The sequence below is a fragment of the Mastigoproctus giganteus genome, chromosome 1, assembly GCF_048544385.1.
Source record: "Mastigoproctus giganteus isolate SK-2022 chromosome 1, ASM4854438v1, whole genome shotgun sequence".
Lineage (NCBI taxonomy): Eukaryota > Metazoa > Arthropoda > Arachnida > Uropygi > Thelyphonidae > Mastigoproctus > Mastigoproctus giganteus.
The window spans coordinates 263,925,085-263,952,450 of record NC_143575.1 but is presented as its reverse complement, the minus strand read 5'-3'; the positions used below and the strand labels follow the sequence as shown (position 1 = coordinate 263,952,450).

At 38.8% G+C, this 27,366-nt stretch overlaps 1 protein-coding gene across 1 annotated transcript in view; it reads right to left on the bottom strand.

The window, feature by feature from the left end:
- msn (serine/threonine-protein kinase msn) overlaps window positions 1–27,366 on the bottom strand; it is a 555,676-nt gene that overhangs the window by 71,912 nt on the left and 456,398 nt on the right. The window contains 1 exon segment of the mRNA XM_090377310.1: window positions 25,925–25,991. Within this exon segment, the coding sequence (XP_090233436.1) occupies window positions 25,925–25,991 (67 nt within the window).

The following is a 27,366-nucleotide window of genomic DNA, read 5'->3' as shown; positions in this document are numbered from 1 at the left end:
TATGTACATAGTCATATTATGAAGGTACATATAATACATACACAGACAAAATTTTAGACTAGTTTTTCTTATATATTTCATACTTTGGAACGGAACCCCTTTATTACTATGGGAGCCATAACTCAGTATTCACGTTTTCGGTATTCGCGGCATTTCTCGGGAACGTAACTCCCACGAATAGCGGGGGTTACTGTATTCCTTCTGTCTGAGAAGGACTAATTAAAGAAACTCAAAGTCTAAGAATTCCTCAGGTTTCTCAATCAGGCCTGTTTAATTGACAGAAGCAACATGGAAGAAATCATGAAGGAATTAATAGAGACAAAAAATATGAAGTCAAATGGCATGATGATAAAGATAAATGTTGAAATTTATGATAATAAAACAAGATAAAAACAAGCAAGGAAAAAAAAAGAAAAGAATAACCGAAATGAAAAAGAGGTGATGAAACTCAGATAAAACGTTAATTGACTTGCAAGTTTGGTGTGCTACAAGCAAAAAAGGGTGAAATAAAATATTAAAAAGGAACTTATGTCTGCACTTCAGTCATGAAGAAATCATACAATTGGCATACATTATAGGATCCTGTGAAGTCCATACAAAAAAAGATCTTAATAATGGTGCTTTTTTTTTTTTTTGTCATAAATTGATGGTCAGAATTGTGAAAAGATCAAAGAAGATGACATTAACAAATAAAATTGAGTTTTATTTGTTAACTTTATAAGAAGAAAATTAATGATGTAAAGCTGACCACATTTACTAAAGAATTCAGGTATTTGTAACTGTTCACCCTCCCCTCCTGTGCCTAACAAAATCTGCAGTTTTAGTATTAGTAACGGCCGCATGGTGCAAGAAAGCCTATGGCTTATGCTGCACCAGCCAAAAAAAAAAAAATTCGAAAAAAACAATGATAAAAACAAAAAAAAAAAAAATAAATAACTAAACAATAATAATTAATACATAAAAAAAATAAAATAAAAAATAAATAAAAAGGAAATTAAACCTATCATCCTATGCGCTTCCCTTACCCGAAAGTACTATCCAGATGACCTTTGAATTTCCCCAAACTGTCGGCCTCTACCACCCATGAAGGCAACTTATTCCAGTAATTTATAACTCGCTGGCTAAAATAAAACTTCCTGCAGTCCAATCTAAACATTTCCCCCCCGTAACTTGAATCTATGTCCCCTAGTTCTAGCATCATTTATAATCTTGAAAATTTTGTCCTCATTCATTTTACTGATGCCTCTCAGAGCCTTAAACACCTCAATCAAATCTCCTCTAAGGTGTCTAGTTTCCAAACTCTGCAACCCACATATTCGAAGTCTTTTTTCATAAGGACGCCCTTTTGCCGATCTCACCAGGCGAGTTACCCTTCTTTGCACCCTTTCAAGAAGCTCGATGTCTTTCTTTAGGTGCGGTCTCCATACTTGAACACAGTATTCCAAGTGTGGTCTAACATAAGCCTCTTGAATCATTAAATGTAAGCTATTAAAAATACTTTTAAGCAATACAGTGTTTACTGCATATTCATATTGATTCTTGTAATTGATGATTTCAAAATAAAAGATTGTGCAAGGCTCAAGGGGTAGAATTTTTTTTCAGCCTGGACTGTACTTGTAGAAGTACAGTCCAGGCTGAAAAGTGTATCCCATCCCTGTAGAAGACTGCTTCTACAGGGATGGGATACACTTAAATAGAAAGGGTGCAAGAATATTTGCTGATGCTATCGAGGCAGTGTTAGGTGGATCGGAAAACTGCTAGCTTGGGGGGATACAAAGACTAATAGATTAACAATAGCCACTGGCAGAGGTGAAAGTGATTCTTGAACTGCTTCTACTGGAATGAGCAGAAGCCTGAAAAACAAGATGCATTTCAGAGACAGCTGGGAGTCATTGCGATACAAGTAACAACAAGGGTTGTGTTAGGATAGCTAAGAATAGAAACAGGTGCATGTATACTTGTGTGTACACCAATGCTAGGAGTTTGGTAAATCAATTTGAAGAATTTGAGGTATTGCTCAAAGCATCAAAGGCGGATATTGTTAGTATATCAGAGACGTGGTGTCACACAGATATAAGGAATGCAAAACTGGAATTTGGGGAGTACACATCTACAGAAATGATAGACAGGATAGGAAGGGAGGAGGGGTTATGCTATTAGTTAAAAAACACAAAATCCAAGGAAGTGAAGCCAGTCGACATCGCTGGACAGTGCAGTGTCGAGTCAGTTTGGTGTGACATAAGCATTGGGAGATCAAAATTGAGTGTAGGAGTGTGCTATAGGCCTAATGACTCTGAAGAGTATAATAAGAAACTGTACAGGGAAATAGAGTGGGCCAGTACATCAGAGAGTCTTATAATGGGGATTTTAATTTCCCAGATATTGACTGGAATTTGTGGGTTGGCCACTCACACACTAGCAAGGCTTTTGTGGATTTATTGGATGATTGTTTTCTACATCAGCATGTTCGGGAGACAACTAGAGGGAGTAATACTCTTGATTTGATTATCAGTAGTGATTCTTCATGCATTAAGAATCTGCAGATAAAGGAACCACTAGGTGGCAGTGATCACAGTGTGCTGAAGTGGGATTTACTCAAAGAGGTAACTACCATCAGAGGTAAAAGGAAGGGTTATTGCTTTCGCAAATGCGACTACGATGGTCTGAGACAGTATTTAAATTCTATACGATGGGACCAACTGATAATGTTACCAACAGCAAATTCAAAATGGGAAGCATTCAAAGAATTTATCTTTGAAGCTACCAGGCTTTACATACCAACTAAGAAATATTGTTCAAGGTTTAGGCCTAAATGGATGTTAGATGAACTAATGAGACATATGGCAGAGAAGAAAAATGCATGGGATACATATAAATTAATGGTGGACATGGAAGCCTATGATAGATATAAGCTGCTCTGTAAACAAGTCAAAGGAGATTAAGCAGGCAAAGGCAGATTGAGAAATCCTCGGTAAAGGATGCAAAGAAAAACAGAAAAGAGTTCTTTAGCTATGTAAACTCTAGAAGGAAAGGGATGAATCAGATTGGTCCACTGGATTTTGACGGTTCAACTGTTGATGATCCTGCTCAGGTAGCTAACAAACTAAACAAGTATTTTGCATCTACATTCACACATGAGGAGTTATTCAGGAAGGGGAATGCTGTGAAGTAAACTCTGGCAGTAAGCTAGATGATTTTGTAATAACTGAGAGGAAAGTGGAGGAGAAATTGTTGAGGATAAACATAAAAAAGGCACCCGGGGTGGATGGGATCTATCCAGTTATATTAAAGGAGGCAGCAAAGGAAGTAAGCAAACCCTTAGCTATAATTATGATAGCTTCTTTGGACTCAGGGCAGGTACCCATAGACTGGAGATGTGCAAATGTGACCCCAATTCACAAAGGAGGATCAAAGGATAACACAAGTAATTATAGACCTGTGAGTTTAACTTCTGTTCTAGGAAAATTAATGGAGGCACTGGTTAAAGAAGCACTGCACGATCATCTAAACAAGACTTCAGTTATAGCTCGGACACAGCATGGTTTTGTTAAGGGAAAGTCTTGCCTGACCAATTTGATTGGATACTATGATGCAGTCACAAAAGAACACTATTCAAGGGAATAACTTTGATATTATATATTTGGATCTTAGAAAGGCTTTTGATACTGTTGCACATGGAAAACTGCTGCACAAATTGGAGCAGTGCAGTATTGGAGGCAAATTGCTGCTATAGATAAAGGGATGGTTGAGGGGGAGAAGACAGAGTGGTAATCAATGGACGCTGCTCATCGTGGAGTCCCTCAGGGTTCAGTGTTGGGTCCACTGTTGTTTTCTGTATTTATAAATGATATTGAAGATGGTATATCAAGTTTAATGTCCATATTTGCAGATGATACAAAGGTTGCAGGGTTGTTAAGGACAATACTGACAGTATGCTGCTGCAAGAGGATCTGGAAATGTCGAGCAGATGGGCTGAGAGGTGGCAAATGAAGTTTAACATTGATTGATTGTTTGTTTGTTTGTTTGGTTGGTTGGCTGAGCTTTATTGGCACATCAGCAACTATGGCTTTAATGCGCCAAAACCTGGTCATAAAAAGTAAAAAATTTTCAGTGACCTACTGAATTAGGTCACTACGTCAGGTTATAAAAACAAGTATAAACTGTAACAGACAAATATCAGTAAACAAGTAACAATAAAAAATCTTAAAATAATAAGATTTTTAAAATATGATTAAAAAGGTTTACTGATTTTAGGAAATTAAAAATAGCAGACACACGGTCATTGTCGGATAAAATCTGACTGAGTGTATACAGCTCAGTCAGATGGTTAAAAGTGGTAAAACGAGCATTTCTAAAACTGGTACAGTCAACTAAAATGTGTCTGATTGTTAAAATAGTGCCACAGGACTCACACATAGGAGGGTCATCAGCCCTCAGCAAAAACGAATGAGTTAAATGACTGTGTCCTATGCGGGTCCGGGCAAGAACAACTTCCTCCTTATGATTCCTGCGCAGACTAGACTGCCACGGTTCAATTACAGGTTTTATATGATATAATTTATTCGCAGTCTGTCTATTCCACGAATCCTGCCATTGGGAATGTATCTTTTGGTGTATTATTTGCCTGTATTCTGTATAGGGGACTAACAGGCAGTGGTTATTATTGGGAATTGCTGATTTGGCTGCGGCGTCAGCCAAATCATTTCCCCTAATCCCAATGTGGCTGGGAATCCAGTAGAAGCGGATATCATATTCACGTTCATGGAGAACGTGAATCTTCTGCTGAATGCTAGACAGAACTGGATGAGAATTATATCTTACGGTTATTAAAGCCTGTAACACGCTGAGAGAGTCGGAATATAAAATGAACCGTTGGTATTGGCATTTACTAATGTGATCCAAGGCTAACTTTATAGCGTGCAGCTCTGCAGTAAATATGCTGCATTCAGAGGGAATCTGCTCCAATGTAGTGCTGTCTCTAAAGACAGCAGCAGATCCCACATATGATTCCGCCTTCGAGCCGTCTGTGTAGACTGGTGCGAAGTCAGAATGTTCAGCTCGGTGTGCTGAAAAAAGCTGCAGGTAGGCAGACGATGGAGTGTCCGACTTTCCCCAATTTCTAATGGACAAGTCACATGCCGGAACATGAGCATGCCAGGGTGGAAGGGGTTACTTTGGTGTTTGGGCAACCTTGTCTACCTTTATATTAAGTTCTTTGAGTAGCTCTTGGACACTAATACCAAAAGGACGATTGGCAGTCTTACGAGTGTTGTACAAATTTTCCCATCGTGGCTCAAAAACGGTTAGCCACGTAGGGTGGTCTGGCAGGGATTTCAGTTTTAGAGCGTAGTTTAGAGACAACTGCTTACGTCGAAGCAATAATGGCGGTTCATTTGCTTCGACGTATAAGCTCTGGACTGGAGATGTTCGATATGCTCCAATAGCGGTACGGAGAGCCAGATGATGGACAGGATCCAGCCAACGAAGTACACTGTCTCTGGCTGAATTGTATACCAGGGACCCGTAATCTAGTCTGGATTGTACAAGTGCACGGTAGATGCGTAGCAGGGTGCATCGATCCGCACCCTACTACGCATCTACCGTGTAGAGGAAAGAGAGCGCAGAATATTCAGCCCTCTTGTGCACTTTGTACGGAGTTGACGGATGTGATCCAGAAAGGTCAACTTTTTGTCAAATACGAGTCCCAAGAATTTTGTATCCGCTACTACCGGAATAGCATTTTGTCCGAGCCTTAATTCAGGTTCAGGATGAAGATTACGCTTACGACAAAAGTGTACGCAAATGGTCTTCTCCGGCGAGAACCTGAAGCCATTTGCAAGTGCCCAGGAGTTGAGACGATCAATGGCTTTCTGCAGTTGTCTTTCAATAACCCTCATGTTGCATGACTGACAAAATATGCTAAAGTCATCAACATAGAGGGCACTGTTTACAGTTGGAGGAAGTTGTTCTGTGATGGAATTTACTTTGATGGCAAAAAGCGTAACGCTTAATACTGATCCTTGTGGTACTCCCTCCTCTTGGCTAAAGGAACGAGAGAGTGAGGATCCCACACGAACTTGGAAAGATCGATTGGCTAAAAAGTTTTTAATAAAAATGGGGAGTTTCCCCCTAAGACCCAGGCTATGCAGATCTTTTAAGATGCCAAATCTCCAAGTTGTGTCATACACTTTCTCCATGTCAAAGAACACCGACACCAAGTGTTTGTGTTTTAGAAAAGCATCCCGGATGGATGTTTCCAGTCTAATAAGATGGTCCAAAGTGGACCGGTTCCGTCGGAAGCCGCACTGGATATTGGAGAGAAGGTCATTTGATTCTAAGTACCATATTAAATGAGAATTGACCATTCTCTCCAGGATTTTGCACAGACAGCTAGTCAGAGCAATAGGACGATAATTGGTAGTGACTTTTGGATCCTTTCCTGGCCTAGCAAAGGCAAGAACGATTGCCTTGCGCCAGGAATCCGGAAACTGCCCTTCAATAAAGATTCTGTTATACAGAGAGAGCAGATAATCCATAGATTTTGGTGAAAGATGTTTAACCATTTCATAATGGATGCCATCTGGTCCAACAGCACTTGCTTTGGAAAGGGCGAGAGCTCTTTTCAGTTCCTGAATAGTGAACGACCCATTGTAGGGATAGATGTTCTTAGACTTAAAATTAAGTGCCTGTTTTTCCAGTTTATGTTTCAGGACCAGGAACTCTGGGGAATACGAAGATGTTGCAGAGATGTTAGAGAATGTTTCCCCAAGAGCATTGGCTATTGCAGTTGGATCTGCAATAGCGCATCCATTATAATCTAGGATTGAAGAAGGGTGGGATGTATATTTTCCCTTCATTTCCCGGATTTTATCCCAGACTACCTTAGAATTGGTAGCTTGGTTAATAGATGATGTAAAATGAATCCATGATTCCTTTTGACTCTGACGGCGAATGTAGTGTGCTTTGGCTCGTGCACGCTTGAAGGCTATTAGATTAACAGTGGTAGGATATCGACGGAATATCCCCTACGCTTTGTTTTGAGCCTTTTTTGCTGCTGTGCATTGTGAATTCCACCAAGGTTTGGGAAACTGTGGAAACCGGGCACATGTTTTTGGAACAGCATTCACAGCTGCTTCGACAATGATTTCTGTGATATACGTTACTGCGTCATTGATAGGCTCCTGACTGACTGTACTGAGGTCAAAATTTGCCTGATGTTGGAAGGCATTCCAGTCAGCCTGATCAAACTTCCACCGTGGTAACCTAAAAGGAAGACATGGTCTCCCACTGTGTAACAAGGTTATCACAGGGAAGTGATCACTTCATTATGGATTCTCTTCCACTTCCCAAGTGAGTGAAGGGAGTAGGGAAGGGGAGTAGATAGAGAAATCAATGGCAGAAAACGTACGGGTAGGCATGTGGAAGGTGTTTGTTCCAGTATTTACAAGGGAAAGGGCATTGTCATTGGGCATACGCTCTATGACCCGTCCTCTTCCATTGATGTTAGCACTACCTCACAGGGTGCTATGTCCATTAAAATCCCCAAGAAGTAAGAAAGGGGGTGGCAACTGCGTTACAAGATCATCAAGGTCTTCCTGAGAGATGTCAGTCCCAGGTGCAAATAAATGGAGCAGACCGTTAATAAAAATCCCACTTTAAGGCGAATTGCAACAGCCTTTATGCTGGTTGTAATTAGCAAGGGCTGAACTGGGGTCTGATTACTCACAAGGATAGCCACTCCTCCATGAGCAGGACCATCCGCAATTCTATCCTTACGAAAGATTGTGATGTTATACATGGTGGGATCATCATTTGCTTTTAGATACATCTCCTGGAAGCAAAAGCAAACTGGCTCGTGCTTTTGCAGGAGGGCCTTGATGTCATCAGTATTTCGCCGGAATCCACGACAATTTCATTGTAGGAATTTAGCCATTATTTTGGCTTGGTGGGTCCATCAGGCGGCTTCCGAAGTGCTGAGGGCTTACTTTTATCAGTCTTGGCTTTATCTTTTTTTGGGGAAGAATGGATGCTGTCCCGTGTCCATTTCTTCCTCCGCAAAGAGTTCCAAGACTGATTCATCCGATACCTCCTTGTGCTCGACATCCATTGTTTCTGTTATTTCTGTTGGCTCTTTACCACTTGGTTTTGGTAGTGGTGGAGCATTAGGAGGTACGGATATAGGAGTGGCAGCTTATTGCGTTTTTTTGGTGGGCTTTTGTGAACTCAAATAGCGGGCAATCGGTGTGAATGACTCTCTTGGTGGTTGTTGTCGTTGTTATTTGGTTTTTAGGAACATTAGCAACTAAGGCCATATTGCTCCGGGATATGCGGTGGTCATTTCCTAACCTTTCCGCATCCTCCGTATTTGGTGGTGACGGGCTCGAACCCCGGTCTAATCAAGAAACATGTGCTACGCACTACTGCTCCTTCCCACCTGGCTACGGAGGCGCCCTCTCTTGGTGGTACAGTCATCTCAGTCTGCGTACCGATAGTACACTTCATAGAAACCTTCTGGGCATATGAATGTTTCCCGCTATTTATTGGTTGAATGCGTTTTCTAGCCTCTGGGTAGGAGATATTCAGCTCCGTTTTCAATTTCTGGATCTCTTTTTCATCCTTCCACCGCTGGCATGCTCTGGAGTAGGCAGGATGATCTTGTTGGCAATTTACACAGATCGGTTTAGAAGCTGAACATTCCTTGCTCTCGTGGTCTTTCGCACCACATCGAGCACAGGCAGGGTTACCACGACAAGCCATTTGTGAGTTTCCGTATTTTTGGCATTTAAAACACCTCAGTGGGTTTGGAATGTAGATCCTCACTGGGCAGTTTAAATACCCTTCCTTGATGGAACTAGGAGGCCGTGGGGTGTTAAATGTTAGGATGAGAACTCGGGTAGGGACGAGATTCCCTTCCTTCCGCATTGATATTCTCTTGACAGCTGTCACTCCTTGATCTTTTAATTCAGAGCAGATCTCTTCTTCAGAAACGCGAAGAAGATCCCACTCTGATATCACACCTCTTGAAGAGTTCAAAGTTTTGTGAGGGATTGTGATGATGGGTATTCCCCCTATAGATGTGGCTTTCAAAAATTTTTCAGCTTGATTTATATTTGATGCTTCTATTAGAATATCTCCAGAATGCAGCCGTTTTACGGATTTGGGTGAACCTGCCATCCCTTCTAATCCTTTCTGGATAAAGAAAGGTGACATTTTCCCAAGTGACTGCTCTCCGGTGGAATGGAGAATGAGGAAAAGAGGTGTCACAGATGTTGTTTTCTCCTCAGTTCTGGCTCTTTTAGCTGAATTGCTTTCACTCTCATCTGACAATCGATTAGGTAGGGGCCTTGTTGGGGCCCCAGAAGAAGAATTTAAATTACTCATATGAATAAAGAGAAAATGTCTGATGCCTAAGTACCTCACCCACCACGGAGCCCTACTCGTGAACTAGCAGGTACTGTATACACGAATGGGACGCCAAGTTCGCTTAGAACACCATATCCACGTTACCAATAAGTCTTTATCCCGTCCCAGGACCAAAGGGAGGGAGACTTATTGGAACGCAGTTGACCCTAGCAGTATAGAACCACCCGCCGATTGATCCCAGTCGAGCCGGTCCGGGACCACCCGTCTTGTCGAAGCAGGGGCCAAAGTGGTGTATTAAGGCTGGGCCCCTCAACCACCAGGATCCCCTTTTCCGCTTCCACAGGTCGTGGCGCACGGCTGCACACGCCGGATTCCAATGGTGTAACCCTGGAACCAAGGTATGGGCGCTGGATCCCAGTGATGCTAATCTGGGAAACCAGCAGCATCACTGGGAGGTCCCCTCACCACGTACAGGTGCCCAAGTTGACGGGTTTAACATTGACAAATGTAAAGTGCTACATATGAGAAACAGCAACCCCAGAGTAATGTATCAACTCTGTGGTATTACACTGACAGTGGTAGAGAATGAAAATGACCTGGGAGTAATTGTGCAGGCAGATATGAAGTTTTCTGAGCAGTGCAGATCTGCTGCAAGAGTATCTCATGGTGTCTTGTCAATGATATACAGGAATTTTTCTAGCAGGGATAAGGAGGTGATTATTCCCTTGTATAAGGCAATGGTCAGGCCACACCTTGAGTACTGTATACAGGTCTGGAGGCCTCATTTCAAGAAGGATGTAGAGCTGCTGGAACACGTACAGAGAAGGGCAACAAGATTAGTGAATGGAACAAAGGGTTGCTCTTATGAAGAAAGGCTTAAGTGTTGCAAATTACAGTGTCTGGAGACTAAGCACCAGCGAGGTGATCTGATAGAGGTGTATAAAGCCTTGAATGGTTTGAGCATGCTCAATGCTGATGGGATTCTTCCTCTTGCTCAGAATAATCACTTGAGAGGGCATAAACACCTTTTTCTGCTATATCAGACTGGTCAGCTCTGTATTCATCCATTTTGCCATCCTCCTCCCACTCTTTTTTTTCCTTAATGGTATATATACACATTCATGGCTTCTGTGACTATTGCTTTAAAGATATTCTTCCAAAATTCTAATATATTAACCCTCCCTCCATTATCTACCCAGTTGACAGGACCATGTAGCATCTCACGATTGTTATATTCTCCGTTCCTGAAATTTAACCCTATGCCTTGCCTTTAACAATTGCGACATTTTTCTTCATCTTCTAGCTAAGGACTGCAAGGTCACTGCCTGCTAATGGTTTCTGCACTGTGATCCCAATGATGATGATGATGATGACTGTTTCATGGGTAATGATCAGTTTTAAGGTATTCTTATTTTTAGTATTTTTCTAAAATGCTGATACAAATAATCATCTAGTTCATTTCAAAATTTTGTTCCTCATGTGAGTCCCCTTCTAGCTTGCTATAATCTTGCTAATCTAAGCTTGCTAAAAGGGGCAAAATGAAATCACAAAAAAGATTAACATATGCTTGCACATTCCATTTACATGTAGAGGTGCTCATCAGTATATACCGACAGTCATTTTACCAATGCATCCAACTACTTCATACCAAACAGATTCTATGCTAGCATGCATAAGTTCTGAATATGGGAAACCTTTAATCACACCTCAAACTGATTTTGTTAAGTATGGCTCTCCACCACCATCTATCCTGTCAATCCCTTCTAAATACATTATACATACCATAATGAAATTCGTCATTCCCTATTTCTGGGTGACAACACGTTTCCGTGAGCCATATTATATCAGCACCTATTACTTAAAGGGGTATGTCAGGGTAGTAAACTATACAATAATAAGCATTCTTGTCTAGTTTATTACCCTGACACACCCCTTGAAATTATTTAAACTTGTTTTCTTAGCATTAGCTTCCAGTGAAACATTGCTACCTTCAGCAAATATTGCTTGTTACAACAATAGTCAACAACAGTACAGTTTTTTTTTGGCTGTTGCTAACAAACAAGAACTCCTGAGATGCGCACAAGTATTACTTTAATTTGTGTCAAAAGATAAATGCGTATCTATATTACACCCATAACCCCCCCCTAACTAGCAGTTTCTCTTCACCCTTAAGGTATCCTCAACGATACAATGGCAAAAAACCTTTGTGCCTCTTTTGTTTAAATGTATCCTGTCAAAAAAATATTCTTTCTACTTACAGCTACATTGATAAAAATCCCCCCCCCCCGCCATAATTCAAAAGCCTTGCAAAGTCCCTCTACACCTTGAGTTAACCAATAAGGCTTTCACTATTGTGCTTGGATACAACTGATTACATTTAATCTATTATTTCCCATATGACAATAATAATGCTTAATGCTGCTCCCAGCATCATGAATTGCTTGCTCCCTGGTTCTAGTCCATGTTTCATTATTACAAAAAAGTCCACCATTTCTGTGAAAATGGAATCTCCCAATAAAACATTAAACATCATTGAAGCAGAGCAGTATGCAAATGAGTATTCTGTTTTAAGGGCAGAATTATGGTGAATCACCAGGCAGGTCAATAGAAACTTAAGTCCCTGATGAGTTCCCAGTTATACTTATCTATAAGGCAAGCATCAAATTTTAATTTGAGATTGGTACATGCCTTACGTTGAGAGCAGAGAAAAGAATAGTCAATTGAGCTATGATGATGAATTGAGCTAGTGACGGTCGTGTTCCAAGCCGCTAAGTGGATTTTTCTTATTTATTGATTTGAAATTATTGTTTTTCTAAAACTTTTGATTTAAATTTAGTAGTATAACATTATTTTGTGATTTTTTGATTAATTTGGTGTATTTATTCTTTACTCGGCCTTGTAAAAGTATCGGTAAGGGTTTCCACGTGTTCGTAACCACCGTTACCGTTAGTAACTTTCCCGCCATTGTGATGCCGTACTAGATATACCGTAGGTTATATACCGTACTAGATAGTGTTAGTTGAACTTCGTTAGCAGTTAAATTGTACGTTTAAATAAATACATATAACGACTTAGATTACAAACGTAATATAATTAATAACATAACATAATTAATTAATAGAATCATGACTCAGACCAGAGCAGCAAAGCAAAAGGCTCAAGCTAATGGAAGTGCTGTGGCTCAGAGCAGAACTGAGGGGGGCAGTTGTCCTCTGACTCACAGCCTTATAAAATGCACTGTTTGCTTGATGTTTGCAGAGCAATCGGGTACGGGACATGATACTGCCAAGGGGGGATGTCTTTGTGTGTGCGAGCGATGCAAGGAGTGTATCGATATCAGGCAACAACTCTGCGTTCTTATGGGCCTATATGAGAGCTTGAAGGACAGGGTGGATGCCCTCGAAGAAACTAAATTGAGGGGCCCATCAAGCTCTCAGCTGCCCACATCAACGCCAGAGCTTGTACTTGGGCATCGCGTGACACAGAGACAACCCCCAAGGCAGAATGCGCTGGTCCCGAAGGAACTAGTAGTTGTTGGTGACTCTATTGTCAGGGAAACGGGGAACATGCTTTGTAAAAAAGATAGGTGGAACAGGACCAGGGTATGTCTGCCAGGGGCAAAGGTTGATGACGTTGTAGAGCGAATATCATCTTTTAAGGGCACAAAAGGTGATATAGTTGTACACGTTGGCACTAATAATATTAAGAGTAGGAGACCGGCAGAATTACTTAACAAGTACAGGTCACTGTTGAACAAAAGCCAAGAATTAGGGTTGAATTTGAAAGTGTCTGCAATTCTGCCCAGACACGATAGGAGGGAGTATATGATGAGAGCCTTGTCGATGAATTCGGCCCTGGAAAGATTGTGCAAGGCTCAAGGGGTAGACTTTTTTTCAGCCTGGACTGTACTTGTTAACAGGAGAGATTGCTTCTACAGGGATGGGATACACTTAAATAGAAAGGGTGCAAGAATATTTGCTGATGCTATCGAGGCAGTGTTAGGTGGGTCGGAAAACTGCTAGCTTGGGGGGAGACAAAGACCAATAGATTGACAGTAGCCACTGGCAGAGGTGAAAGAGATTCTTGCACTGCTTCTATTAAAATGAGCAGAAGCCTGAAAAACAAGATGCATGGTATTTCAGAGACTGCTGGGAGCCATTGCGGTACAAGTAAACACATGGGTTGTGTTAGGGTAGCTAAGAATAGAAACAGGTGCAGGTATACTTGCGTGTACACCAATGGTAGGAGTTTAGTAAATAAATTTGATGAATTTGAGGTATTGCTCAAAACATCGAAGGCAGATATTGTTGGGATATCAGAGACGTGGTGTCACACAGATATAAGGTATGCGGAACTTCAATTTGGGGAGTACAACGTCTACAGAAAGGATAGACAGGATAGGAAGGGCGGAGGTGTTATGCTATTAGTTAAGAAACACATAAAAACCAAGTGAAGCCAGTCGACATCGCTGGACAGTGCAGTGTGGAGTCAGTTTGGTGTGACATAAACATTGGGAGATCAAAATTGAGAGTAGGAGTGTGCTATAGGCCTAATGACTCTGATGAGTATAATAAGGAACTGTACAGGGAAATAGAGTGGGCCAGTAAATCAGAGTGTCTTATAATGGGAGATTTTAATTTCCCAGATACTGACTGGATTTTGGGCGCTGGTTACTCACACACTAGCAGGGCTTTTGTGGATTTATTGGATGATTGTTTTCTATATCAGCATGTTCGGGAGGCAACTAGAGGGAGTAATACTCTTGATTTGATTATCAGCAGTGATTCTTCATGCATTAAGAATCTGCAGATAAATGAACCACTAGGTGGCAGTGATCACAGTGTGCTGAAGTGGGATATACTCAAAGAGGTAACTACCATTAGGGGTAAAGGGAAGGGTTATTGCTTCCGTAAAGGCAACTACGATGGACTGAGACAGTATTTAAATTCTATACAGTGGGACCAACTGATGATGTTACCAACAGCAAATTCAAAATGGGAAGCATTCAAAGAACTTATCTTGGAAGCTACTAGGCTTTACATACCAACTAAGAAATATTGTTCAAGGTTTAGGCCAAAATGGATGTCAGATGAACTAATGAGGCATATGGCAGAGAAGAAAAATGCATGGGATACATACAAATTAACACATGGGATACATACAAATTAACACATGACACAGAAGCCTATGATAGATACAAGTTGATATGCAACCAAGTTACAAAGGAGGTTAGGCAGGCGAAGGCAGATTACGAGAAATCCTTGGCAAGGGATGCAAAGAAAAACAGCAAAGAGTTCTTTACTTATGTAAACTCTAGAAGGAAGGGGATGAATCAGTTTGGTCCACTTGATATTGATGGGTCAAGTGTTGATGATCCTGCTCAGGTAGCTAACAAACTAAATGAATATTTTGCATCGACATTCACACATGAGGAGTTATTCAGCGAGGGGAATGCCAGAGGTGTATTCAACTCTAGCAGTAAGCTACAGAATCTTGAAATAACTGGGAGTAAAGTGGAGGAGAAACTGTTGAAGGTAAACACAAGAAAGGCACCCGGGGTGGATGGGATCTATCCAGTTATATTAAAGGAGGCAGCAAAGGAAGTAAGCAAACCCTTAGCCATAATTATGAGAGCTTCCTTGGACTCAGGGGAGGTACCCATAGACTGGAAATGTGCAAATGTGACCCCAATTCACAAAGGAGGATCAAAGGCTGACACAAGTAATTATAGACCTGTGAGCTTAACTTCTGTTCCAGGAAAATTAATGGAGGCACTGGTCAAAGAAGCACTGCAGGATCATTTAGACAAGACTTCAGTTATAGCTCAGACACAGCATGGTTTTGTTAAGGGGAAGTCTTGCCTGACCAACTTGATTGGATACTATGATGCAGTCACAAAAGAACTGGATGCAGGGAATAACTTTGATATTATATACTTGGATCTTAGAAAGGCTTTTGATACTGTTGCACATGGAAGAAGGCTACACAAATTGGAGCAGTGTGACATTGGAGGCAAATTGCTGCTATGGATAAAGGGGTGGTTGAGGGGGAGAAGACAGAGAGTGGTAATCAATGGACACTGCTCATCGTGGACTGATGTTATTAGTGGAGTCCCTCAGGGTTCAGTGTTGGGTCCATTATTGTTTTCTGTATTTATAAATGATATTGATGATGGTATATCGGGCTTAATGTCCAAGTTTGCAGACGATACAAAGGTTGGCAGGGTTGTCAAGGACACTACTGACACTATGCTGCTGCAACAGGATCTGGAAAGGTTGAGCAGATGGGCTGAGAGGTGGCAAATGAAGTTTAACATTGACAAATGTAAAGTACTACACATGGGAAACAGCAATCCCAGAGCAACGTATCAACTCTGTGGTACAACACTGACAGTGGTGGAGAATGAAAGGGACTTGGGGGTGGTTGTGCAGGCAGATATGAAGTTCTCTGAGCAGTGCAGACGGGCTGCAAGAGTAGCTCATGGAGTATTGTCAATGATATACAGGAATTTTTCCAGCAGGGATAAGGAGGTGATTATTCCATTGTATAAGGCGATGGTCAGGCCACACCTAGAGTACTGTATACAGGTCTGGAGGCCTCATTTCAAGAAGGATGTAGAGCTGCTGGAACGAGTACAGAGAAGGGCAACAAGATTAGTGAATGGAACAAAGGGGTGCTCTTACGAAGAAAGGCTTAAGTTTTGCAAATTACAGTGTCTGGAGACTAGGCACCAGCGAGGTGATCTGATAGAGGTGAATAAAGCCTTGAATGGTTTAAGCATGCTCAATGCTGATGGGATTCTTCCTCTAGCTCAGAAAAATCACCTGAGAGGGCATAAATTCAAATTGAGGAAAGACAGATGTAGGATAGACGTGCGGAAATTTGCCTTTAGCCAGCGGGTGGTTGGTTGGTGGAACAGACTTCCATCTCTTGTGGTGGAGGTTGATAGCCTCAATAAGTTTAAGGCTCAGCTGGACAGGTATTTTGAACGAACAGAGGGGTGAAGTGGAAGTGGTTTTTTTTTTTTTTTTTTTTTTGGTTGATGCTGCATAAGCTTGCTTTCTTGCATCAAATGCCTCTACTAATGCTAATGCTAATGATCAACTAGACTGCGTTTTGAATACATGCCACAGGTGCTATGCAAGTAATGAACCTGTGACAGATAACGAGCCTATGGCCATTTCCACCCGAGTTTTCTTGTAAGAACTATTATTAAATTAACAAAATATTACAGTAATTAAGCACTTACCAAAACTATATCTACCACCACTAAACTTAAAATTTTAAGCTTACAATAAACTGAAAAGATGCAACTTTGCAGAATTAGTTTTAGTAAAAGCAAGGGTTAAATTTATAAATGTAATTACAATTAAATTTATGTAATTACAGAAAGAAAGGAAAATTACAATGTAATGTTTTCTGTAAATGAATTACAGAAAAACAAATTTGTCTACTGATCTTTTAATCCAATCTTTCTGCAATCTTGAATATAAGCCTACAGGGCTCATTGCCCCACAACTGCCCACTCTAACTTTTTTAATAATGTTAATAAATATTAAAAACAGTAAAGTTTTTACTGTTTTTAATATTTATTAACAATAATGATTTAGACATTTCAAGTTTAATTTGCAGGTCTGTTGATGACACAGAGATGGGCAGAGTGGTCAGGATGTGATACTTCAACAAGACAATTGATGAACCAGGCAGATGAACTGAAAAATGGCAATTGAGATATAACATAAATAAATGCAAAATACTGGATTTGGGTACAGTAATTCCCAGAAAAATATATCATGTGGGAGTATCAAACACAAGACAGCTGAGAATGAAAAAAACTAAGGGGTAATTTTAGCCTGACACAAAGTTCTATCAATGATATACAAGAACTTTGTCAGCAGGGACAAAGAGGTGATTATCCCATTGTATGAAGCAATGTTTAGGGACCACATCTTGAATATGGCATATATATTTGAAAACCTCACTTCAGGAAGTGACATATCTCTACTGGAAAGAGTAGAGAAGAGCAACAAGAAGAGCAACATGAATACTCTTGCTAAGAAAGACTTTGGTTCTCTAAATTGCAATATCTGGAAACTAGGTGTCTGTGACACCTAGTTTCCAGATATTGCAATTTACAGAACCAAATTTCCAGATATTGCAATTATCTATTTAGGGCTTTGAATGGGTCGAGTAAACTAAATGCTGATGCATCCTTACTCTTTCTCTTTCTCAGATATCATAAACAAAGGGACAAATTTGAATCAGAAAAGAATGGTTGTAAGAAAGATGTGGGAAAATTTGCCATCAGCCAGAGATTAACTGGTTACTAGAAAATTTCCATCTGATGTGGACATAAGTGGTCTGAATAAATTTTAAGGATTGAAAAAAATTATTAGACAGGATGGAGGATATAAAACTAGTATTTTTTTTTTTTGCTTTTATAGGTGATGCTGTATAAGCTTGATTCCTTGCATTGTTTTACCACTACTAATCCACTTCTGTGTGCTGAGTGTTTGAACTCAGCACAGAAGTGAATGAGTCATATTTAGTACATATTTACTAATAAAAAGTATATTTTTATGAGATCCTGTAAAGCACCAGGGAGTCACAGTATGACATACATCTAGAATATTGCATGGTTTTAATATCCCATTGCACATTCTATCATATAACTATATTATATTCACATCAGGTCATACCACATCAAGTCTCTTTGGAGTGCAGTATAAATATTACACTTCACGGAGAACTGAGTGATATACCACTGCTTGAAAAGCTGCTGCATATCTTACAAAGAATTTGGATTTTTAACTATGAGTACAGAGTGGCAGTATGGAGTTGCTGACAGACTGTTGGCAGCATATTTCCCTTTCTCAATTCTGGATGGAGAAGTCACAGAGTACAGAATGAACACTCATAGTAAGCTTATAAAGAAATCATTAAACCTGAATGTTGAAAAGTTTAATTAGCCGTAGGACAAGAATTAAACATTTAACAGTACTGGCAGTTAAAAGGCTGCTGGCAATATAGGATACCAGCAGTCTTTCAACTTTGCCATATACATCTAACATTACATTACACAATCAAATTGTGTAATGTAATGTTAGATGTATATGGCAAAGTAATAGTGACAGTTCATTTGTATCAACACATATACCACCCTGGATTGGGATGTATGAAATGCACCTGTAGCAATATGAACCATGTGATGATAAATTGGGTGAGACCATCAAAGGGTACTTTTTGGCCAAGACAGATACTTTCTGGCCAAAACAGATACTTACGTGAACACCATTAGTCCAACTTAGCCAGAACAAGTGCACTATACAAGTGGAGAACAATACTCTTGTCTCTTCCCCAATTAGCAGAATATAGAGGACTAAGGATGTTATCCCATGCACTATGTCGATAACTGGTAAATATGCTCAAGAAAGGCTAGTTTTTTTTATCAAATGTTGCCAAACCCCCAGGAATTTAACTTCAGATTTAACTGGGAGTTCCACCAAACTTAAGTTCTGATCCATGGTGAAAGTTCTGCTTTCAAAAAAGTGGACACAGTGATTTATGATGAAAAGCTGAATTCACTTATTCCCACTTACTGAAGTGGTTCAGTAAGTTGGCATTAGTAGCTTGTTTCAATTTTCTTTCAACTACTCACACTGCAAGAGTGACAGTTGTTAAAGTCGTTAACATAAAGAGTAATGGAAACTACTGATGGAAGTTGGTCTCAGACTGAGTTTATTCTGATAGCAAAGAATATTATGCATAAAACAGATCCTTGAGGAATGTCGTCCTCTTAAACAAAAGGGCAAGAAAGGGAAAATCTGACATGCACTCAATATGGTCAGTCAAATATAAAGTTCTTTATAAAAAAGGGGAAGATGTCCTGTGAGACCAAACTTATGCAGTTCTTCTAAAATGCCAAATTTCAGTTTGTATCATATGCTTTCTTGATATCAAAAACTGATTATTTAAACGTCAAAAAGGCATGAACAAAAACACATTTCAAGTCCGTTTAAGTGGTCTAAAGTGATGTGTTCTGGGAAAAAAAACTTTTCTTCAAAGGATCATAATGACTGAGTAGTAATGATACATTCCAACATTTTACACAGACAGATAGTAAATACTATGGATATATAGAGGGGAACAGGTATCCTGTGTGTTATCAGACACTCAGCCTAAAACACTGATGGATCCAATATCTCTCTATTACAGAAGATTTAGGAGAAGTCCGGTTGGCCTGCCTCCCTAAAATCCACTCATGCACACCTTCTCGATGGTAAGCCCTGTTACGTCACTTAGGTGGCAACGAACGTGTAGAGTGGTTCTCTTCAAGACGCCTGGTCAGCGTGAAGAGGAAAAGACCAAACCCTCCAGCACATGAGAGCACAACAATACAAATGGCCCTCAGTCCCCAGCAGCTTTCACTCTCCCTCTTACGGCAGCGAGAGGATAAGAGTGGAAGCAGAGGGTGCTAAGAATCTCTGGGTACGACCAGGCTGCCATGCACGGAAACTGAACTTGGCCTGTTATAACGTACGATCACTCATCGGTGAAGACAGGATATTGGAGCTGGAAAAGGAATTAGAAAATGTGAATTGGAATATCATCGGTTTGGCTGAAACAAGAAGAAGAAATGAATCACTTAAGTTTGTCAAGTGGAAATCTGCTGTACACCAATGGAAACAGTGAAAGGAGTGAAGGTGGAGTTGGGTTTCTGGTCCATAAAGATTTTAAAAACATTTTGGAATTCAAAAGTACATCACCAAGGGTGTCAAGACTAATACTCAAGATTTCTAAGAGGTACAAGCTAAAGATTATAATGATTTATGCACCAACATCGAGCCATGATGATGAAGAGGTTGAAGAAATGTACACCGAAATTGAGTCTTCTAGATGAGCAGAAAACCCACTACACTATTATTATGGGGGACTTCAATGCTAAGGTTGGAAAAAGGCAAAACAGCACAGAAAGAGGAACTATAGGAAATTTTGGAATTGGTGAAAGAAATAAAAGAGGTGAAAGACTTGTGGAATTTGCAGAATCTCAAGGACTGTCAGTAATGAACACTTTTTTCAAGAAAAGGGTGAACAGAAAGTGGACATGGAAGAGTCCAAATGGATTAACAACTAATGAAATCGACTTCATCCTCACTAACAGAAGATATATTGTGAATGATGTAACCGTCCTGAATAAGGTAAATGTTGGAAGTGATCACAGAATGGTAAGATATACACTTGATATAAATGTAGGAAAGGAAAGGAAAAAACTGACTCGAGTAAATAATACAAAGGTCTTTGAGATAACAGAGGAGGAGAAAAGGCAGTATGCTGGAACTTAAGAACAAGTCTGAGCTTCTGCAGACTGCTCAGGACCAAGATATCGACAAGGAATATTACAACATTCTGAAAGTGATAAAGCCCAAGAAACCTATAGGGAAACAGAAATCCAAAGAAGAAAAAATTAATCAAGAAACACTTATCATGATGAACCGAAGACGACAAATGAAGAGCAAGAAAAACACTGACAGGAAGAAAATTGAGTATACTGAGTTATGCAAAGCCATTAGAAAGAGACTCAGAGAGGACACAAGAAGATTTAACACAAGAAAAGTAGAACAAGCATTAAGGGAAAACAAAGGATTTAAATCAGCAGCCATGAGCAGTAATATAGAAAGACAAATGATACTGAAACTGAAGAATAGCGATGGTGTACTTATAAACAGCAGAGAAGGCATAATTCAAATAACAGAAGACTACTATAGAGAATTATACAAGGAGCAGGGGAATGATGCCAGCAGTGGGGAAGATGGATTGCAAAGTAGCAACACATACGACATACCCAATATTCTTCCTGATGAGGTAGAACATGAATTGAAGAAAATGAAGAATCAGAAAGCCCCGGGGGAAGATGAAGTTACTGTAGAGTTGTTAAAATTGGGAGGAAGAGACATAACACAAAAACTGGCAAGGCTCTTCACAAAGTGCATTAGAAAAGGTGTGATGCCTAAGCAGTGGAATAATGCAATCATAGTTTTGCTGCATAAGAAAGGAGACAAATCAGAAATTGGAAATTATAGACCAATTAGCTTGTTATCCCACATCTACAAGTTGTTCACAAGGGTCATTACTAACAGATTAGAAAGAATACTTGATGAGAATCAACCGAAAGAGCAAGCTGGCTTTAGGACAGGATTCTCAACTATGGATATATTCACGTAATATCACAGCTAATGGAGAAAGCAAATGAATATAAAACACCATTATGCCTGGCATTTGTGGATTATGAAAAGGCATTTGACTCCATACAGCATAAGGCAAAGTTTCGGGCACTGGAAAGACAAGGCATAGATACCCCATATATTATGATTTTGAAGAAAATATACAAGAGTGCTACCTCCTTTATTAGACTAGACAAAGACAGTAGGAAATTTAAAATTGAGAAAGGAGTTCGACAAGGAGACACAATATCTCCAAAGCTGTTTACTGCTGCCCTTGAGGAAGCTTTCAGAAGATTAGACTGGTCGCAGAAAGGAGTCACTGTGAACGGAGAGTACCTAAACCATTTACGATTTGCAGATGACATTGTGGTCATAAGCCATGATCCCAAAGAATTAGAGGAAAATCTTAATCAGTTATGCACAGTTAGTAAGGATTTTGGACTAAAGATGAATATGGCTAAAACAAAAGTAATGATGAACAAGTATGTCACAGAAAGGGAAATAATGATTGAAGGAGCAGTAATTGAAAAGGTGGAGTCATACTTATCTGGGACAAGTTATTAGCTGTAATAATAATAAATGGCTGGAAGTCAAGAGAAGAATAAATTTTGGATGGATAGCATTCAGAAAATATAGTCACATACTGAAGAGCAATATCCCAGTTTGTCTGAAACTGTAAAATAATGAACCAATGTATACTCCCCACCATGACTTATGGAAGTGAAACTTGGGCACTCACCAAAAGAATGGAAGAGAAGCTGAGAACTACACAGCGAAGAATGGAACGAATCATATTGGGAATCAGACTGTTAGATAAGAAGAGAAACACATGGATTAGGCAACAAACTCAAGTAAAGGACATTCTTATCAAAACTAAAGAACTAAAATGGTCTTGGGCAGGACACATAACTCGAAGACATGATGACAGATAGACTAAGAAAATAACAGAATGTACCCAAGAGGAGCTAGAAGAAAACCTGGAAGACAAAGGCGGAAATGGATAGATGAAATTCATGAGTTTGTGGGTAGTAAATGGGTGTCCAGTGCTCAAAACAGAAGGAACTGGAAAGTTGCTGGAGAGGCCTTCATCCTGCAGTGGATTGAAAATGGCTGATGATGATGATGATGAATCCCTGAAATTGTTATAAATTAAAAAAAAAAAAAAAAAAAAAAAATTATATATATGTATATATATATATGTATATAAAAAATTAGATCAATAAAGAACGAACAATTTTTTATGACCAAGTGTACTGCATGCTATTTATAGCTGAGCTACAGAATTTAAGACGAAACTAAGCTGCATCACATAGCAACTGTGCATTGACTCATCTGCAGTGTTACTTTGGCAGTGGTCAACTTTATGCCTGTTCAGTTTCACCTACGTAACAATGAACATGACATGCAAGGAGTGGTATGTTGCTCTCAAATTTTGTTTCCCTCTAAATCATGCTCTTAGGATCTCAGCAGATCCTAAGAACAGCACTCAATTTCCTTTCCTAAAAAAAAAAAATTTACACATAGCCAATACCATGCATAAGGAACATTTTAACCAATATCCCGGCCTCCATACAAGAATTTTACCAAAGTTGTGTGTGCGCGCTGCTCTGATGATGCCATTTCTTACTGTGAAGTGAGTGCATATGGTTCCTCCCACATGGGAACTGCTCACTGTTGTTTAGTCAGAAAGTGGAATGACACTGTCACTGAAGCACTTATAAATATAAGTATCACACTGCATTTTTGTTGAAATTTATTTTTGTACATAGAAAATCTCCAAAGGCAATAATCAACGTTACATGTTGTCCACTGAATCTTGTATACAGGCTTGCAACTAATTTTTTAAATTATCTTTCTTGTGCTTTTTAATTTTCCCCAGTCTAATTCTGGTGATTCAATCACCAGAATTAGACTGGTGATTGAATCACACAGTCTGACAATTTCATTGATTTGTTTGAGCTAGTGGAACTACACTGGACAGTCAGAAAGTTGGTAAGCATTTGGTATTAACAGATTGAGCATATCAACATATTGCTGAGTGTACTGGCAATTATTTATTTGAGAGATCATTTAATATGTAATTTCCGATACTTTTGGCCAGTACTCAAGCATGAATGTTCACAAAAAGTGATGTCACTTTTAAAGAAGCATCTGTTAAAGACGGGTTTCACTACAAATAAAAGAATGCATTAAAAAATATATACATGAAGCTTATTTACAAAGTATTTTTAGGAATGGGGAAATCAATGATTTTAAATAGTGATAATAAGTGATGTCCACATCTCCTTATCAAAATGGGCATCAAGGTGGAAAAAAAGCAGTGAAGTAGTTTTTACTTTATTTCAGGAATAAAGAACTACAACTTTTAATGAATGAAACACTGCAACTTTTAGATATACTGAACACCTGAAAAAGATGGATGTTTATCAATCATTATCCACATTTCCAACTTTCATACAAATGCAATTTTCTGACGTTTCGTGACAGCCTTCTAAATAAAGTCTATCACTGAGAAATTCAGTGGACCCACAGCATTCGGCAACAAAACAATGCACACAGAAATGATCAATTCAAGAATGTTAGCTTTTTGGCAACCTCTCGAACACATAAAAAGTTCTAAATTAATCTTTGCATTCTGTTGCAAATATATTTTATTTTATATTTTTTAGAAGAACCAAGTGAAAACTTAGTCAAAGCATAACAAACAGTTGAATTTCTTAAAATACCTGGGAATGGAGTTTGATGGGGGGAAAATTATGCCAAGAAGAGAGATGACTCAAGCAAAACAAACCAAAATGCTTACTAAAAGCAATAAGAAATAGAAATAGCAAATACAGATAAGTCCCAACCCCTAACCTCCAAGAGTGGACATTTTCATTGAAACAACACTTATGAACATTTTGCCTCATGTGTCAAAACACTGAAAAGCTAAAACATAAATTTTTTGGTTCACTATACATTAGTGAATAAGTTCACTAAAATTATAATTTAAATCTCTAATAATTAGTGGACATGATGTTGGATAACCACAATAGCTAACAGAATTTAAGAGCAATGCTCTGACCTTATCAATTACAGTAAACCCCCGCTATTCGCGGTTGCTGATTTAATATAAAATGAAACCTGACAAAATGTGAATTTTAAAGCGCCGTGAACATTTTCCGCCATAAAAAAAAAACATGGGAATGGCTAAAATTATCTTTTCCAGTCAAAACAGCACTCAGTGGGTGGGGGGAGAGGGGTGACAAAATCGCGAGTGTGGATGTTTCTCGCTAATCCTTGTTCAGTATGTGTTATGCACTTGTCATGGAAGGTTTTGTCGTTTGCTTTTAATTTATATGCTTATAAATTGAATAAATTTATAAATTGGTATGCTTACAAAAGTGATAAATCTACCATTTTGCAGTGTAAAACAGACTTTTTCGAGTGTGTTAAAGGAAGAAAGTGACTTTATTGTGGACAAGTTCTTTCTAACCTGTACAAAAATATGGCTACGAATAACAAGGGAAATGTGAAAAAATCAAAGGTGATGACATTAGCGAATAAAATTGAGTTATTAGACAAAATTTCTAATGGTGAAAGTGCTCAGTGGCAAAACATTATAAAATCAATGAGTCAACGGTACGATCAATCAAGAAATTGGAAGAAAGAATCCACCGTAGTGTCCGTGAAAACGTGCTAATTGCTTCAAAAATTTGCTCTGTAACTCGTGATGTTAAATTAGAAAAAATGGAAAAGGCTTTAAATCTGTGGATAGAAGACTGAACTCAAAATAAAATTCCGTTAAATTCACTCATCATTCGTGAAAAGGCAAACTCCTTTATCAACACTTCAGCGAAACTGGTGATTGCACTGGCGGGATACGTCTTTTAGCTAGCAAAGACGCTGGTTTGTAAGATTTGTTTGAAATTTCTAATAAATATTACATTTAATATTAAATTGTTTCTTATTTTCATTTCGATACCATATGCTTGCATTTCACTATGTACTGTCTATGTACATAGTCATATTATGAAGGTACATATAATACATACATAGACAAAATTTTAGACTAGTTTTTCTTATATACTTTGGAATGGAACCCCTTTATTACCATGGGAGCCATAACTCAGTATTCGCGGCATTTCTCAGGAACATAACCCCCGCGAATAGCGGGGTTTACTGTACTCTGAAAGGATGGTAAGAAGAGTTACAAGTTACTTAAATACTACATGCATTTAATTTATTAAAATTAACTGTTTTGCAGCATAAAAAAAAAAAAAAAAAAAAAAAGCAATCAGGAAATCAATTTGAGTGCACCCACTGAAATCAAGACAAACTATGAATAAATAAACTCTCACCTATTTTGAAGTGTACGGCACCTTGCAAATCTCCAACATTAATCCACCCATTTCGCTTTTCAACTTGCTAGAAAGCAATTGATACAATACATATATATGTATAATACTGATTAAATATGGTTACAATAAAAAACTGAAAAAAGAGCAAATAAATATTCTATGAGAATGCGTATGAAAATGAACAGAAATAAGCAGGACAATAAACTATATAGAATAAACTTTAAGAATCTGATCCAATTCTTAAATTCTGATCCAGGTAATTTCTCTTTTTGCCAGAGAGGAATTACCTGGATCAGAATTTAAGGAGCTGGTAGTGATATTCAAGTTGTTGCTGTTTGTGCAGTTCAGGTTTTGTTGAACTGGAAAGTGGAATGAATGAAGCTCTAAGCAGGGTAGACAGGCTGCATAGGATTCTGTAAATGATATACAGAAATTTTGCCAGCAGGGACAAGGTGATTATTCCATTGTATAAAGCAATGGCTAATCTGCACCTTGAGTACTGCATATAGGAAGCCTCTTTTTAAGGATGTGGAATTATTAAAATGGGTGCAGAGAAGAGCAATACGATTAAAGATAAGGGTATTTTTTACTATGAAAGACTCTTCAGTTCTGCAAATTGCAGTGCTTGGAAACTAGCCACTTGAGGAGGGCTAATCAAAGTGGTTAAATGAACTAAATTCTGATGGCTTCCTTACTCTTTCTAGAATAACACATATAAGACTTCATAAAGTTTATTAAAGGATAAATGTGAAAATTTGCTTTCGGCCAGAGGGTAACTGATTGCTGGGACAAACTTCCAACTCGAGCTGTGGAAGTGAGTAGTTTCAAAAATTTAAGAAAGGATTAGACAAATTATACTGGCAAACTACAAAAAAAAAATTCTTAACTCCAGAGAAAAAGTTACAGAGTCTAAAGGAAATTGATCGGCTGATTCTTAAAGTACTAAAATTATATCTCTATCATTTCCACTCAAAGATATACTGAGAATTTAGTAACTTAATGAGCAACCAATTCCAAATATCATATAATACACATGCTATTTTAAAAATTTAATGAATAAGTCTTATTCATTAAAATATTTTAATAATAAAGTTTAATATAGTGCACACATTCTATTTCCTTAAAACTTTCTTCCACTCAGTGAGAAAAATTCACTGAGTGGAAGAAAGCTTTCCCTCTTAAGAAACCAGAACAGTAATCTCCCATCATGGCAGTATCCCAGCAACCTTGATACTGATGTTCACCACAGATATCCTGATGAAAAATGATTTCCCTTGCTCATCACTTATGTCTCCCAAATTGGGGGGGGGGACTGATATGGCAATCAGGAAAATGAATTTTCAGACATTCAGCAGCCCATATTTTTAAAACATTACAGCAAAACTGATCTCAGAGATTCACAATTATCTTCTTTAAATCTGCACAAAGCTGCTTTAAACAAT